The sequence below is a fragment of the Gymnodraco acuticeps genome, unplaced genomic scaffold, assembly GCF_902827175.1.
Source record: "Gymnodraco acuticeps unplaced genomic scaffold, fGymAcu1.1, whole genome shotgun sequence".
NCBI lineage: Eukaryota > Metazoa > Chordata > Actinopteri > Perciformes > Bathydraconidae > Gymnodraco > Gymnodraco acuticeps.
In genome coordinates, this window is record NW_022990230.1 from 71,430 (window position 1) to 89,063 (window position 17,634).

Genomic DNA, 17,634 nt, shown 5'->3' on the forward strand with positions numbered 1-17,634 from the left:
CATGATGAGGACAATCGTCACGCAAGTGTGGTTTCTCTCATCTCTTCCTGAATACTTTTCCTATCTTCTTTCATCCTATTTTTGCACATATCCTTGCTTGGCTCCTCCCTTCCAGTTGCTTTGATTTATTTTCCCCTTGTTTCTCTTCCTGTCCTTTATTTGCCCTTCTACCGTAGGGATAGTAGTAGTCGGAAAAAAACTATGCGAAAAGGCATGAATCGCATATCCTTTCTTGTACAACTTTATTTTAATCTTAGAATACTATGCCTGTAGCTTTGACTGTGCCTTGATGATCAATTTCACAAATATATTTTTGAAAGTCAGTCCATTTAGGGGAATTCTAGGAGGTGCAGTCACTATGGGTTTAACTGATAATGGTAAAACAAGCCTTGGAGATACTATACTGCTTTTCTCTGTGCTCAAAGACGCTTTACAAGCAAATAAAGAAGGCTTTAATACTGAAGCCAGTTCATATTGTTTTACTACCTTGTATTTAATATACACTGGTCTAGAAAAAAATGGAAACACAGTAACTGAATCTATCATGTCATGTGTGAGGGAAACGCAGGGAGCCCATTAAGCTTGGTGCCTCTGACACATCAAAGCATTGTCATTCTAATGTGATGACGACCTCTCTTTCACTGCCATCTCAGCAACACTGTCACGTCTGTAAGCAAGTGCTGAACACAGAAAGAGAGAACAAGAGAAGGACATAACTCAGCTGAAGATGTCTCTGCTTCCTCCACTGAATCTCTGTCTCTGTGTCCAAAACTATTCCATGGGGACACTGGGTGCTTCAAGCCAAAGACATCCGAGATACTCTCATCTCTCCTCCATACTGTGTAAACAAGCACGCAACGTCCAGATGACAAAAGCACTGTGAGCCAATTATAGTAGGACCCCACTACTCACTACCAAACAAAAATGAGGCAGTGCATTTAATTACAGGCAGAACATTGCCCATTGTGGAGCGACATATGACGTTTTTTTCCCCATTTAAAGTGAACTGAAATGTCACTATAATCCCTGTTCAACATCAACACATTCTGATGAATCTGTTTGCTTATCTTCATGAGCTACTGTAAATGTCCCTTTGTACATATACCTCACAATTGAAGCCATCTGTGTGTGTGTGTGTGTGTGTGTGTGTGTGTGTGTGTGTGTTTGCATTAACTGTGTGCATGTGTGTGTATCATCCACCCCTCTTGTCCCTGAATAATGACCTGAACAGGTGGTTGAAGCCACATGAGATTGAGCTCCAAGGACAGTCACAGCCATGCTCAACACATGACACTGTGCTGCAAGAGAATACACCTGTGAGCTGAGTGCCTCCTACAGTGTGGGTATGCCTGATAGGACAGATGTGTGGCAGTGTTTGCATCTGAAAATGTCTGTTTACTGTACCTTTGAAGCTTCGATTGAGGTTTTCAAATCAAGTTTTCAATGTCTGTTGACATATTTTATAATGGCATTGCTCTTAAATATTTAACATTCTTTAACCAAAACCTACATGTCAATAAAGTTATTCATTAGATTAAGTTCATTTCATCAAACAGGGTTTTTATAGACCCATATAATATGTATCATACAAAATGTAAAACCTATGAAAGTGAACTGAAAGTTGAGAGAGAAACAGAAGAATCAAAGTATGACTAAATCAATGGGGATTTTGTCTGTATAGCTCTTGCCACTGGCGGTGATGCATATCCTCTTACGGTGAAAATGTATATTGACGTCACTGAATGGTGTTCACAAATTGCTCAGTAGCTCGCTTGACTTGTCTGCAAGACACATCCCAGGCGAACTGGTGTGCTAATTTGTATGCATGTGTGCACGCATCCTCTTTCAGAATATACAATAAATGGATGTTTCCATGAATACAGTATATAGGAGCTTGTGCGTGTACTGTATGAGTGGTTATACTTTATGTGTGCATGGATTCATTGTGTAAATGTCTGTGAATTTCTCCCTCAAGGACGAGGCTTCTCCACTTAGAGTTGCGATGTGCTGACAGAAGAAGCAGAGCCATACCATTGGCTGTATTATACAGCTAGAGAGGCAGTAGGGGGACTGATACGGATATCAAAGCCTGCCTTTTTGCCTTTGTGTCTTTGTGGTGGCCATCAAAGACTTCCATAGCCATCCTGGCATCCCACAGGATTGGCCTCTTATATAAGAACACACCAGCCAGCGTACTGCAGAGCTGGAGAGGTGCTGAGGGAGTGGGGGTGGCAGGGGGAAGGAGAAGGGAGATGTACTAAATATTCTTCAGATATGTTCCCTTTTGCATCTGGCTTTATTAGTTCATTCCTTAATTATCTCTGTCCTTATCTATCTTGCTCTCTTGTTTCTTGTATTTCCTTCCAGAAAGAGCTCTCAATAAATAAATGCTGACATGTTCTGTACTATTTATGGGCTAGATTTTGTCTTCAATACTACCATAAAATAATGTATGTGTGTTCTTTGGTTATGTGTATGTATGCATGCATGAATGAAGAGATGTAGATCTATGTATAAGCAATGTTGTCAGTTGGGTATCTAGAACAGAAGATGCTTTTGTTAAATAAAATTCACCCCAAAATGTCACTTTTATGAATGAAGAGGTTATGAAACAGACTGAATGTGCCATTTAATCCGCCACGTCGGCCTTGATTCTGTTGAGCTAAGCAGCTATGGAGGTGTGATGTAATGCTGCAAAGCGTTCCTCAAAGGTTTTTATATGGATAACATCTTGTTATTGTAGCACATCATGGTGAAGAATTGCTGTGTGTAAAGGCAGCCTAGGCAACCCTTATAGTCCCATCAACAAAACATTCGTGTAGCGATAGCAAACATTCAATGACTTTCGATTCTTTTTTTATATAATAGGCCTAGACAGTAATGTGTTGCCGGATCGTTTCTCTTGGCTACCATTTTCATCTTGTGTCGTCACTTTCAAATAGATGCAAAAATACTGTCAGTAAATATCATGTGCCTTATTACAGAGGTTATGTTTTTGGCTCAGTTTGACTACAAAAATAAAACTGTCCGGAAGGGTATACTGTATCATCGGCCGAGCAAGAACCCATTACATTTTGGAGAAGATCCAATGCAGAGGGCGGACACTGGAAGATAATGCATTTGCGCTGCATCCATGTTGTGATGAAAAAAAATAGCCTTTTTATATTGATCAATTCAAGAAAAGTAGTTTTCCAAATATTGATATTTCCAAAATATATTATCAAAGTTAATGTAAAGGACTTTGTATATTGACTGAAGATAGAAACGGAAGCATATGTGGTTTGTGGTCAGATTATACATGGCTTTGACAATAAATCATTTAAAATAACATTCTCTGTGTAAAGAAATGTTCATGCAAAAGGTTCTGTTTGTTAAACAAAAGTAGGGCTTAACAATGTGTCAATGATTTATATATTTAAATAGGGGCTCTGTGAGTAGACAAACATTTTAGTTTTCAATCCTGAACGACACAAAATGATGCAACTTGTTCGTCTACACCAGAGTTTAAGGTATATACTGTGCTTCATAGCTACCAGTGTTAAAGCTAGAGTAGGCAGAAATGTGTAGCTCTCCATCTTAAAAAAGGATGATCAACACTCTGTTTACACCGAGGCTGTGATCGTGCCTTGAGGGGTATGAAGTGAAATCTGTGTGATCCTTCTATCGCAGATGTCCCGCATGCTCAGCTCATTCCCTATGCAAGTTAAATTAGGGCATTTGTAAGTTGGTCGGCTATCATTGAATCGACTCTAAAGGGGTTTACAAGGATAGTGACACACAGACAGGCAGAAATGTGTGTGTTTGTGTGAATGCGTTCAGGTGAGTTTAGAAACATACTGTATCTATCCGTCCATCTATACTGTACATCCATCTCTTATTGCATTTAAGAAAACAATCTTAGGCAGGCATCTCCAGCACTTAGACAGATCTGATTCAATTACAGTCTGCTATGCTCAGAATATCAGATGAGACAACATTACACAAATGTTCTCAAGGTGACAAGTTGAGTGAGTTCCTGATGAATGTAAAGCAGCAGCCAAGGACACAGTCTGCCTGCTCCCACGCAGAACACACTGCAGAACTGTCTCAGGGCTTCTCTTATCATATGGTTTCACCACTCACACAGAGGGCGCTGACATCATGCAGCTTCCTGAGTATAAAGTTAGAGAAAAGTGCTACAAGGATGCACCATAAAAGTGGTGTTATGGTGTTTCAAATTCCATATGGAATACTGTGTTACCATTTTGTGTGTACAGACCATAGACTGTATATATAAGGTACAGACGCAGTAATATTATGTCCTAACTTGCCATACACGCTCAACCTAGAGAGCAAAATACTCGGAAGAATCTTTTACAAAGGCTTACGTTACATGTTGCTTACCAGTATCTTGGTGGTGTAGGCACTGTTGAGGGAGATGGAATTGATCAGTATGTCCATTGATTTGGTTGGCAGAGCTGCGGGATCTGGTACTTCTTTGTAGTGCACATCCCCGATGTAACACTGCACCACCGTCATGCGGTTGGTGGTCAGCGTGCCCGTTTTGTCGGAGCAAATGGTCGTCGCATTGCCCATGGTTTCACATGCATCCAGGTGACGCACCAGATTGTTGTCTTTCATCATTTTCTGCAGGAGTTAACAACATGATGATCATAATGTGAACATTTAAACAGCTTTCAAATATTAAGGCAGTACCATTTGCACTGTTTGTCTTTTCTCTTACTCTCTAAGTGTAATTCTTGCCCACCTTAACGGAGTAGGCCAGGGAGATGGTGACAGCCAGCGGCAGCCCCTCCGGCACGGCCACCACCAACACAGTCACACCGATGATGAAGAACTTGACAAAGAACTGGACATAAATGGGAGTGCACTCTGGCAACCAAGGCAGCTTCTGCAGCACAAAGTTGTCAATGGCAAAGTACAGGACCAGGATGATGACTGTGACGGCTGACATGAGCAAACCTGAAAAAAAGGATGAAGTGAAGTCACTTTATGTGATTCATGTGTAGAAATTCATTAGTGAGGAGATTCTTAAATCCTCCTGAAACGTACATGTTTTGGTATAAGGAGGAAAAACAGATCACCTCCTATACGAAACCCCAACCCTATGGGAAAAACCCTTAAAAGGTTCCAGTCGGGCCAAGAGGGTTTAAAACTTAGAGCATACTACTGACACACCATAATGCCATGAGCGAAAAAATCAGTCACGGTTTTGTGCATGCTGGCACTAGGGCTGCTCAATTAATCGTATTTTAATCGCAATTACGATTATGGCTTGCAACGATTACAAAAACAATGTAATCGAAATAAAACGATTATTTTTTTTATTATTATTACTTTTTTTTTGTATTGGTTTTTCAGTTGAATTATACTTAAAGTTCAGGGTTAACTGTTAAAAACATACTGTTCACATTTTTTTTTCCAATAAATTGATGTTTTCAAAGTAAATGGATAATCGTTTTTAATAATCGTGATATCAATTACTGACCCAAATAATCGAGATTATGATTTTTGCCATAATCGAGCAGCCCTAGCTGGCACACTTGGATAGCTAACTGACACGCCTACATTAAACAAAGAAATTAGTCAATTTCGATTAGTCAACACTATATTAATTTAGGGGCTAAATAAGCTCAAGTTTTATTAAAAAAATGGTAAAGAGTCAAGTCAATTGTAATGCAGGACTGTTGTATACACATGGAATCATTTTAGCTAGGTGGTGCTATGACTCTGTGTATACTCCTTTTTGGTCTAGTCAACAAGGGACAATATTGGAGAGACCCCTACCATAACCACTTATCCCTCTATCTACATTTCTTCATCATTCCTCATGACAATGTACCAGTTTGGTAAGGTTTATTATTAGGAGTCTATTGAGAGCAGTGAAGCTGCATTAATATATAATTAAAAAAATAGGCACACAGAGTGAGAGTGGAAGGCCATATGATCCAACTGCTGCTTGTGTGCTAGTCCAGTAACAGTAGTTAATTGTTCTGACACGCTCTCCTCAATCCATCCCCTACTACACCAACAGTCTGTATAACAGCCCACTGTAATAACAGGGACTTCTTTAAGGGCTTCTCAAGAAATGATAAACCCAACAACAAAATAAGCCTCTCGAAGAGAGCCTTGGCAGTTTAACTTGCTAATCACCTATTACGGATTTATCTAAGGAAAAATACCCAAGCACGGTACAGAAAACCCTGCATTTTTTGCATGTTGCAATTTAGGTATGTGATACTAATTTCTCTTATTTGTTAAACAGTAATCCTACTTTGTTGCTGCTGCGAGGACACCCACAATGTGGGCATACAGTACATGGCATGTGGGCATCTGTTACTAAAAAATGCTTGCTGGATTGCAGAAAATGCAGAAGGGAAAAGGCATAATGCAATCTCAGATGTTCCCATTACAATGATTCAGCATGTCCCTAGATGGAAGGTCATTTAGAAAAATAAAAGGGAACAGACTCTTCTACACTTCCAAAATTCAGACACTTTTGCATTCTTCTCAACTCATTTGATTGCTTTTAGGTAGACAAGAAGTCAGTGCACGACCTTGTTTGACTGACAGGATGACGGCTCAGCGCCTTGTTGTCCCTGATTTAACGGCCTGACAAGGCGATGGACTTGTACCTGCTTTGCCGATCTGGACAGCCAGTTTGGTCAGCTTCCCTTGGAGCACAGACTTCTCTTTCTTCGAACCGGTATGCTTCTTCTTCTCTTTCTCCTCGGACTCTCCACCTTCAGCACTCTTTAGAGGCTGCATCTCCATGGCAGCGGCTCCATCCTGCTTCTTGACTGTAAACACCACAAAGAAACAGACAGAAGCAGCGTTAGAGATGTAGATTAGACCGAGGGAATGGGGCAACCAGGGGGCTAGGCTTCAAACCCAGGTTATACAGCAGAGATAGTTTGGATATAAAACCAGGAAGATACCATATGACATCCCATGACACAATGGGAAATAATTGGGATATATTAAGCTTTACCATACCATAATAAGAATTGTTTGTTTGTCCCTGCAGTGTCTTCTTGGTTAACTCAAAAAGGTTGTGAACCGTGTTTCTATATAAAGAATAACAACTAGAAAGCATGAAAATGTAGGTCTTCTTTTGGTGTAGAAAAGGGAATCACTGCGTTTCTTAGCGTTCATGCTATTTTTCATCAAATACACATATTTACAGTAAGTCATGAATAATTCAGTGGTTGTAATCCATGGCCATGTTCAAAGATTTGAAGCCTGCTTATCATGTGGAAAGCGTGAGGAAAAATAAACCTTATAAATACTGAAGCACATTTTACACACAAATAAATCACAATAAGCTAAAGTGTATAACATGTCAACTCTCAGCAGAATAAACAATATAAAGACAATTCAATAAAACTGCCTCTACCAGTCAAAAGGTCCAAATCCAGTGTCCACATCTTCACACTTTGAGATGACATCATATTCTACCTACTATGTACTGAAAGAACCAATTATTGTTTGGCAGAAACAAGGTTTCCTATGTTCTGTTGTCTTCATCTATCTCCCCCTCTCACACACATACAGTTCAGTCCTTCCTTATGTATCTCTTACCAAAGATCAGCCCCGTTTTTCAATCACTGTGAGGCAGGGAATGATGATCACCCAAAAGACATTCTCTGGTTTTGCTTATAGTTTTCCCAAGGCTAATGATACAAAACAGCAGTGGCGAACCGTCAGGGCCTTCAAGGTATTCAGAGAATACCCTGGAACACTCAACACTTAATTATATAAATAAAATGTATATAAAATGAATAAATGAGAATTGTATCTGTGTTGTTGATCTGTAATATTACAGTGTTACGTTGATTTGTTTGTCCTTCTCGGACCATGCACTACGCATTTCAGTGGTTTTGTGTTAGAAAAGAAAGCAACCAGATCTTGTTCTGGGTCTCTGGGTAGAATATCCTTCAACCAATGTATTCTACATCCTTGATCGAATGCCCTGGCCGTTGCACTGAATGAGAGCGTACGTTTGGACTGACAGTTTGATCAACCAATCATATATTGATTTGTAGCCAATGGGCGTATTCTTTCAGAGTTTCCCTCGGTTCCAGAGTACTCTAGAAGGCCCGCTAGTTAACTGGCTCGAGACAGAGGATCTAGATGAATGCGACGAAGCAATTCATGCCGTTTTATTGTTTCTAACGTTGAAATGACAAGTGCAACAGGTGAAGATGAAGTTGTTGCGGAATTGTTGTGAGTACCCTTTTCAAGACGACAATTCAGTGAAAAGACGGACATTATAATGCCGCGGAGGGGGGGAGGGGCGGCCGCGGGGGGTGTGTGTGTCTACATAAGGTCCAGTTGTGATAGACACGGTTCGCCACTGTAGGATTGTTACTGTGCGTACAAAGGCAGAATATCGTACAAAATATCTTAAGGATCACGGTTCGCCACTGCAAAACAGTAAGTGTGTTTATCCGACTCATCATAGCCTACCAAGGTGTGGAAAGTCATCATTTACCCTTCCCTTTGGGGACACTTTGACTTGCTCAATCTGTGCTTATTAAATCGCTACACGCTTTTCTTTTGAAAGACAAAACACGTTTAGACATTAAATGAATGCTTCAACTTAGTAAATAGACTTGTAGATACATTATTAGTGGAAAGGTTGTCAATTATTTCCAAGTTTGAATATTTAAATGTCAGAAACAATATTAGTCTTTTTACTGTGGTATGTAATTAATCAATTGGTTGATTCAGACAGGACAGTTTATTTATTTGTTTAAAAATCAAACATGTTTTGAATGTGTAAATGTGCTCCTTGTTCTATCTTTTATAGCTTGTAAGAAACACTAAGATATTGGGATGAGCATCATTTTTCACAAACTAAATTGATAGATAAACAATATTTGAAACAAACATTGCTGCAGCTAAAGCCCCGGAGGACACCGTAAACAAATAGTTGATCCCTTTAATGACAGAACATATACATCCGAATGTGGGGAACATTTCAAGAAACATTGGAAAAGGTAAACCAGGGTGTGATATAATACTCGAGTACTCGAGAGGAAAGTTTAGAGAGGGTTTGGTTCGAAGAAGGAACCCTGAGCGAGGAAGTAGTTGAGGGACAGTTTTATGTTTTCTCACACAGAACAAGACAAGTCAACAACACAACAAGAACAACAACAACAAAACAACACACCAGTGACAGACAGAGTGAAGGGAGGGATTTTCTTACCAAACATGACTGCAGGTGAAACCTGGGTCAAGCACTGACATTAATCAGAGAAAGACTAAACAACTTGAGACATCAAGTATTAAAAGTGCAGGATATAATAAAGGCGGGAATAAACAAAGCAATGTGGGATTTTGTCACCTGCATTTGACCCAGAGCTTACACCACATGTCATAGAAAGGAAAATATGAGTAAAAGAGTAAGAGAGAAGGCAGGGGAGGAGAGAGTGAAAGATATGGTCTGGTTACCTTTAATCTGGTTGCTCTCCATATTGCCATCTTGCATTTTACCTATGATGGAGACATACAAGACAATAACAACAAAAATAACCAAGGCAGACATGTCAACAAATCATCACCACAGGCAGCACACACAGTAAAAAAACAAAAATCACAAACAAGGAGACAGGGAAATGACTTTTAATAAAACGTCTCTGTGTCACATAAGAAGGCTTTTGATTTGTACGATATGTAATGCAAGCAGAATCTACAGTACCTCTCTTGGAAAGGGGCCACAGAGAAAAACCATAGTGTGCAGAATTCTTTCTTGTCTTATGTCGAGAACATTACATTTCAAAATATTTGATTAGATTGCATAAGAATATAACAAAAAATGCTTAATGGGCATTACTGAAAAACATGTTTAACATCAAAATATATTGTGTATGACATATCATTCAGAACATTAACTGTACACTTTCTGCAGGATTCTTCGTTTAAAATATTGTCCTGAAGGACATAATCACACTATGAGCACAAATTATCACCAATACGAGTCAAATAGCTAGGGTATCAAATTAGATTTCAAGAAATACAGTAGATACAGCATTACACTGAACACTGACAGTGGGGGAGTGTACAGGACAAACACACACACACACACACACACACACACACACACACACACACACACACACACACACACACACACACACACACACACACACACACACACACACACACACACAAACACAAGAGACAGCATGCATAAGAGGAAAGTTCAGAGAGCTCATGCAAGATCGAACGCTTAAGAGTGAAGCAGACAGGAGGTAGGAGAAATACGAAAAGAGAGGGAGAGAGAGAGAGAGAGCCAGAAGGAAAAGCCTCCCACATGGCATGTTACATAAGAACAACAGGAGGAAAATCGAAATCTAAGTTCAGAGATGCTGAATTATTATGCTGTTGTTGGATTCTGCTTACACAAGGAGCAAACTTAGTGTATACTTAATTTAAATGCGTTTGAAGCACACGCTACGGTTTCAAAATGCAGAATCAACTTGCTAGTAGAATTACAGATTCAATAACTACACACAGAATATATCAAACGAATGAAGAATAATTACTATTGTCTTGTGCCTTTAAACAAAATTAACACACAGTGCTTACAATAAAAGACAAAATAATAAAGAAAGCATTTATTTTATGCAGCACTTTTGATCACATTATCCACCCAGGCTATAATTATAGAGATTTGCATTTGTTTCACAACATCTGTCTGTAAATGCTTTTTTTTTGCTCAAATGTGTGAAAGAGAAAATGACTTAGATAGTGTTTGAACACCAGATATTTCAGAATCCACAGCATGTTTGTGAAGTATAAATGGCTCGTTTCACCTGCGATTCCACACTAGCAAGTTCCCTTGAATCACAATATAGCTAAGACGACAAATCGCTCCATTCCCGCCCAGGACAGCACGAGGTCACCATTAAAGTGCAAATCACCCCCCTCCTGCTTCGGGAACACACATTTTGTGGAATCTTTCCAAGGAGACAAAGATGATAGATAACCCAGTGGAACAATACATATCGTTAAGCTTTTGCATCTTGTCAAGCTAACCTGAAAACAGAGGACTTGCACTAAGTGATCCCAAAGGACACCCAAATATAGAAGATGGCCCTATTGTATATTGTCAGAAATCTGGATTAATATGAAAATGTATAAACTAAACTTCTAAAAAAAGGTCAACACCATTTTAAGAGTCATTCAACAATTTCAGGAAACTTTTGTTAGATTAGAAAAATCTGAATGTCCAATAAATATGGCAGTTCCACCAGCAGCTTGTTAGCTTAGCATGTGGACAGCAAACACTGCAAAGATTACCTGGCTCTGTCTGATGGTAACAACATGTACTTAACAACACCCCTATCTTGAAAAAAAGGCTCAACCAGATTTCACTACTTAGAATCACAAAGACCTTATGTGTTTCATTTGATTCAGTTTTCATTAGAAAAAAGTCATTCTTCCAAGAGAGGTTTAATGAATATACGCTAAATGGCCTACAAGACAAAAAATAGCATAAAGAGAAGAAAAAGAAACACAAAACTACTTTCTACAACTACAAAAGTACGTGCATTGACAACATGGATACAAAAGGGTCCAACACAACTGAAACAAAAGGTAGAGAAGAAGATGACCACCCGTGATAGGAGGCAGTTTCAGAATGGAGACGGTAGGAGGGGTCAAAGGTCACAACAGAAAGAGGTCAGAGGTTTTGTCAACCTACCATTAATTAGGCTGGCACTGCCAGGGGCATTAATGCCTGCAGCCCCATCCGTGGCTATAGTTGCGATGGGGTGGATGGGGGGGGTGGGAGCAGTCTAGCCAGTAACAATGAAGGCCGAACAGAATGAACCAAAACACACGCGCCCACACACACACACACGCGCGCATGTGCACACACAAGACAATGAACAGAAATAACATGGTTATAGCACATTTAAGAGTCTCAGCTTATAGTATGTATGTGTATACTAACGTCTGGTGATGTGATCAGCGTAGTTTAAACATGTTTAATGTGTCTATTATTTATGTTAGTATATGTATGTTATGTCATTTCAAGGTATGCCAATAGAACAAAAAAGTGTAACATTAGACAGACATGAAACATGACATTTCACATAACATGTATAGAAAAAAGATATAGTAACATGTAAAACCAGAGCCTAAAAATATGAAAAAAAGATGTTTCAATACACTGAATATCTTATAATTCTGTCAATATACAATAGCTTTACCATTATTGAAATACTGGTGTTGTAGTTGTTTGTGTTAATTGTATGTAAAGTTCCTTTAAACCATGTTATTCATGTAGTATCTTTTAGCATCACAAAATCATATTGTGAACAGAAAAGTGTTGCATAGCCACTCTGTAAATAAACTGTCAAAAATGAAAATAAAAGGCCAGCGTATTTGCAAGGTAATAACACATGTCCCAACCAGTTAGGGACTGAACTGATGCATTTGAGTAGTGTTAAATGTTAGTTTCCACATTTTGACCCTCCTACTGTATATATAGTATTTTTTTTTAAACCTGAAATGGATCTTGCATAGATGTTTTTATGTCTTTTGACAACAGTCACATTAACGATGACGACTGGAAGAATGAAATCCAATTGAAGGTTGATCATTGTTTTAATTGTTAACAAAAAACTATGACTTACAGTAGCATGAATGTTTATTCTCCCTTATTCATTGATAAGCTTACTGAAAAAACATTTGCTTTCTAAAATGACACAGCAACTTATGGATTTCAGTACAAAGTACTGATGCAATCATGAGCATGATGTTGTCACATAATCCACCTGCATCATAATGCTACTCTAGGCTGATTAAGTCATATTTAGAGAGTCTTAATACAACTGTAAAAGTTATTACGCCATATATAAAGTGCATGATGTAAAGTCTGCATCTTTAAATCAAGGATCCAGGATGTGTTAACGTAAAAGGTCAATTCAAAGTGAATTTAGATAGTTCAATGAGCTTAGACTATCATATCAGATTGATGAACATTTAGGAACAAAATGCAACTATAGGTCGAAGGAAGAACATGTGATGTTTTCAGATCCAAGTATTATCTTCAGGATAAGACATGTTTTATTGTTACTTCTACACCAATTCTGAGACAGCACTAAAGCAAAATGCCTCAAAACATTAAGTCAGCTATCCATGCACACTACATCTTTCAAAAGCTTTTACTGTGCACTCCACTCTACTGCTGGTACATGTGCTGTACACCTGCAAGGCTGTCGCTCTCATGCCATTGTTCTGTAATGCAGAAATGAGATTAGTCTGACAGCCTTTGTTTACTCGTGGCATTCAATAGGTCTTTGAAACAGGACTGCTGTTGAATGCTAGCTAGTTAGTTTGATGAGTGCAGTGTCTGTTATATGGGGAGAGGATTATGCATTGTGAAATGTGTCATCTGTCAACACTTGAGAAGATGCAGTGTTGTGAGGATGCAGCTTCTCTTTATAAGAGGGGAATTACACAGGGGAAAGGGTGCTCGGCTACAGGAAAGGGGTGTAGAATAACGGCGGTTCATTGGGGATCATTAAGGGTTAGAGAGCAAAAGGATAAAGTACCACTCCCAGGGGTCAGACAAAGGTGATACTCTACCTGTATTCTGGTGTCCGTCTTCCACTGCCCCTCCTTTGAGGTGAAGGATAAGAGAGTGAGTACAACAATGCACCTGAACCCACAGAACCTGGATACTGCAGCTCACAAGTGTACCACAACATGCTAATATCATACAGTGCTTACATCCATTCAGGTGCTGCCCAAATACCTACAACAGGCTTATACAGTTCAGAACAGTTCAACAGGTGTACATATGAGCTTATTGTTAATAACCCTTATATATATTATGCATTCATCGTACACTCTTACACTTTCAGGACATAAGGACAGGTTTTTCAAGGGTGCATATCTGAGCCACACTTACAAATGACCGTAATACTTCTGAAGCAAGTGCAGACACATCTTGCATTTGTAGAAAATGATTATTTAATGATCTGACCTTTCTTTTCTTTCTTCTCCTCCTCCTCTGGGCCGGCCCCCAGCAGGGTCATGATGATTCCAGTCTGAGAGTTGACCCCCACAGCCGTCACCACCATGCGCCCTGATCCCTCCATCACATGGGTGCCTGGAAGAAAGTGCAGTAGGGTGTAATGGTAGGATGTTACAACAAGATTAAATGCGTTTGTGATAACTTACGCAATTCTTTTATAACCCGGAATGAATGCGTGCATTTGTTTGCACTACGGTAAAGATACTAGAGGAATACATTGAATGAATGATTTGGTTACTTAATCGCTAAAACTATTGACACTTCTTTTAAATAGAATGAAGTAAAATATAACTACACTAAATATAATAATTGTTAATTTCCTTATTTGACCAATTATTCTATTAATTATTTTTTGAACAGTATAAAAGTTGTTATTGGTTGGTATGCTACATACAATTTAAAACACATAAGTGTGACTCACATGGTTGATCTAGAACATTTAATTATATATCACCGTCACTATATCAAACATTAAATCGTTAAAACCAAAGGACAGCATTTTATTCTTAATTCTCATTCATACAGCAAATTATTCTCAATTCTTACACAAAGTCTTATTGTAAATGTGCTGGAGTAGAGAGCCAAAAACAGTTTTAAGAAGTGCCCGATGGAAAAGCGTGTAGTAGACTTCTGTGCTTGTGTAGTATACACAAGTATACACACGGAGAACATTATTAACCTTTGGGAGAGAAAGTCCATGTGGGTGAATATTAGGCTAATTAAAGGAGGCAACAAAAGGCACACAGCTAATTATCCACGGGAAAAGTTCTAAGATGTGAGATCAGATTAACGCATGTTTCTGTTATCAGTGAGATTCTTCAGAAATTCAACAGCTGCAGATTCTGGTGTCCCTGCTGCAGCGAACCAATACAGAGGGGACATAGATGAAATAAAGCCTCCAGGGCGTCACCAGTGTCTTCTGTTGCCTTTATAATTAGATTATAATTAAGAACCTATTGTCTTTAGTCCGAGGTAATGCCATGACTGTGACTGTGTGCTTGAAGACTAAATCTACTCCTTCAATAAACTAGAAAAATGTGTGAAGCCTTCTTGTTATATGCCACATTACACAGTTGCATGTAGTCATTGTAAAAAGCCCTGATTATTATGATACCATTTAGTATTTTTAATTATGTCAGTTATGTAATGCAGTAGATGAAAATAAAATACTGTGACATTTGGCTAGTAGGTCTAAAAAATCTACCTACTGTATTTTCTGATGTTATGTGCATGGTGACATATTGTCAAATTGCCATTGAAGGTTTTTTTGAAGGATTCAATAATTCCAAACTGCTTTCTATGTTTTGAATACAATAACATTAAAGATTTAAAAAACGGTGTGAGTTGAGTCTCCTCCTGTCCCTTTGTCCTTCAAACGTCCCACATTACATGCAGCAGACATGGCCTTGGCGTGCAGAACAGACTCATCCATCTCTACTGAGAGCAGTGACAACATACCAGACAGCAGCATGGGGTCTTTGTCTGCGTTCTTCTTGACGTGGTCGGACTCTCCGGTCAGTGATGACTCATCAATCTTCAGGTCATTGCCCTGGATCAACACGCCATCAGCAGGAAGCAGATCACCTGTAATCATGGAAACAGCAGAGTTGCTAGATTTTCTGTCATTTATAGATACTGCCTTACACACTAAAGTAAGTTAAGAAAAACACATTCACAACACAACTCATTCCTCAACATTTAAACACTGTTGCATAAATCTATGTAATTGTTAAAGTGGACTTTATAATTGTAATCCCCCTCTCTGGAAGTAGAGGGGGACCACAAAATTGCCACTGAACCACAAAATTGACTTTGCACAGAACAAAAGACTAGCCAATGGATAAAGTCGGTGGGCACGTCCAGGCACACCAAAGTTATCAAAATGTACTAAAAACGTTGGTCCATTTTAGTTCACTTTAATCAGTGTTTCAATGAAAGCCACAGTAGAAATCTGCCGCACTTTGCAGCAGAATCAAAACAGTCGCAGCCGTTTGATAGTATTTGCTTTGGGGGAGGGAGCTTTGTGACCACAGAAGCCTCTTGCAGCTCATGTTTGGTATTCTGAAATGTACCAACCTTTTATTAATCCTGTTTAAAGATCTATAAACTATGAATATGCATCAAGAAGTGGTTGGCATTTGAGCTTACACAACTTTCAAAATGCATTAGCTTCTTCATATAACACAAACCAGGGTATCTGCACATTTTCTAAGTACACATTTAATGACTTTTAAGAAAAAATAATACCAATACAAAAAAATCGATGAACTAGACAACAGTATAAACCGTTACTGAGTTTTATTGCATTTGAATAACGGGAAGTATTCAGTACACATTACCTGACATGACTGCCTTCGCATTAACAAAAAAAGAATTGTATAGCAGTAGACCAATGGAAACCAATGTCCCCCCTGCACACTCATTCATTCTGCACCAGATAACATGTAATACCTCCCCTCCTAAAATTCCAGACCTTTTTAGACCTTGAATACCGACAAATAAATGTAAGACTTTTAAGACTTTTTAAGGATCGGCGGGGACCCTGACACACATACGTGTACAGTTTGACAACTTCCTCACACCTACCGTATTTGATCTGAGCGATGTCCCCCACCACTATGTCTGACACGGGCAGCTGTATGACCTGGCTGCCGCGGACCACCTGGAACTTCTGCTCCTGCTCGATGCGGTTCTGCAGCCCACGGAACTGCTTCTCTTTCGACCAGTCGTTGAAAGCTGTCACCAGCACCACACACACCACAGACAACAGGATGGCGGCGCCCTCGATCCAGCCGGCGTCCGCCTCGCCCTCGTCCTCCACCCCAGCTGCACCCGCGCCACAGACTGCACAAGGGTAGGATGGAAAGAAGAGCAAAAGAGTAAAAATTATAAAGGTGTTATACTATTTTCTGTGTCTTTTTAGAATGTGTTCTGATGACACTGAGTCTGATTTCATACTAAGGTATGTACTGTAAGCTAAGGTATGTACTGTAAGCTCCTTTATGTGTATAGTATGAACACTTTATAAAGAAAGACACTCAACCGGTGTAATCGAAAATCACACTGGAGAGAGTGAGTGCGAACTCTTTGCCTGTGTACAATGTATGTCATATAAAAAGACAATTTCAGAAACAAAATATTATAAAATCTTTAGAGAATTCACTTCTCCTAGACTGGCCATTTGTATGCTCCACTTCCTATGAATGCCCTGCAGTCTACTGGCTGTGCTCTTGGGTATATTTGGGAATGAAACAAGGCTTATTCCCAGTCATCCCCGTGCTGCTTCCTGTAATACTCTGGGCGCTATAGTGGCTACACTCGTGACTAGCTGACTTCAAAGGCCCTCAGTGGGGTGATTTGCTTTGGACTGTACAGAAATTGCAGCTCACAAAAGAACATAAAGCCCCCATATTTTAGGCATTACATAATGAAGGATCTGAATCAAGCAAGAACTAGACTCAAAGAAGTAATTTGGGCTTTCTGTTGCACTACAAAGGGATTCCAATCAATATGTTCATGTAGTGGATTTACTGCACACGCCGACACATGTTAGACCGCCAGTAGCACTGCACACATGTACT

General features: G+C 39.3%; 1 protein-coding gene across 1 annotated transcript in view; it reads right to left on the reverse strand.

Moving 5' to 3' along the window:
• Positions 1-17,634, reverse strand: part of atp2b2 (ATPase plasma membrane Ca2+ transporting 2) — a 71,994-nt gene that overhangs the window by 22,357 nt on the left and 32,003 nt on the right. The window contains 10 exon segments of the mRNA XM_034218903.1: positions 4,384-4,626; positions 4,748-4,962; positions 6,636-6,800; positions 9,457-9,498; positions 11,711-11,792; positions 11,794-11,804; positions 13,603-13,635; positions 14,003-14,128; positions 15,512-15,637; positions 16,640-16,897. Coding sequence (XP_034074794.1) covers positions 4,384-4,626; positions 4,748-4,962; positions 6,636-6,800; positions 9,457-9,498; positions 11,711-11,792; positions 11,794-11,804; positions 13,603-13,635; positions 14,003-14,128; positions 15,512-15,637; positions 16,640-16,897 — 1,301 coding nt within the window.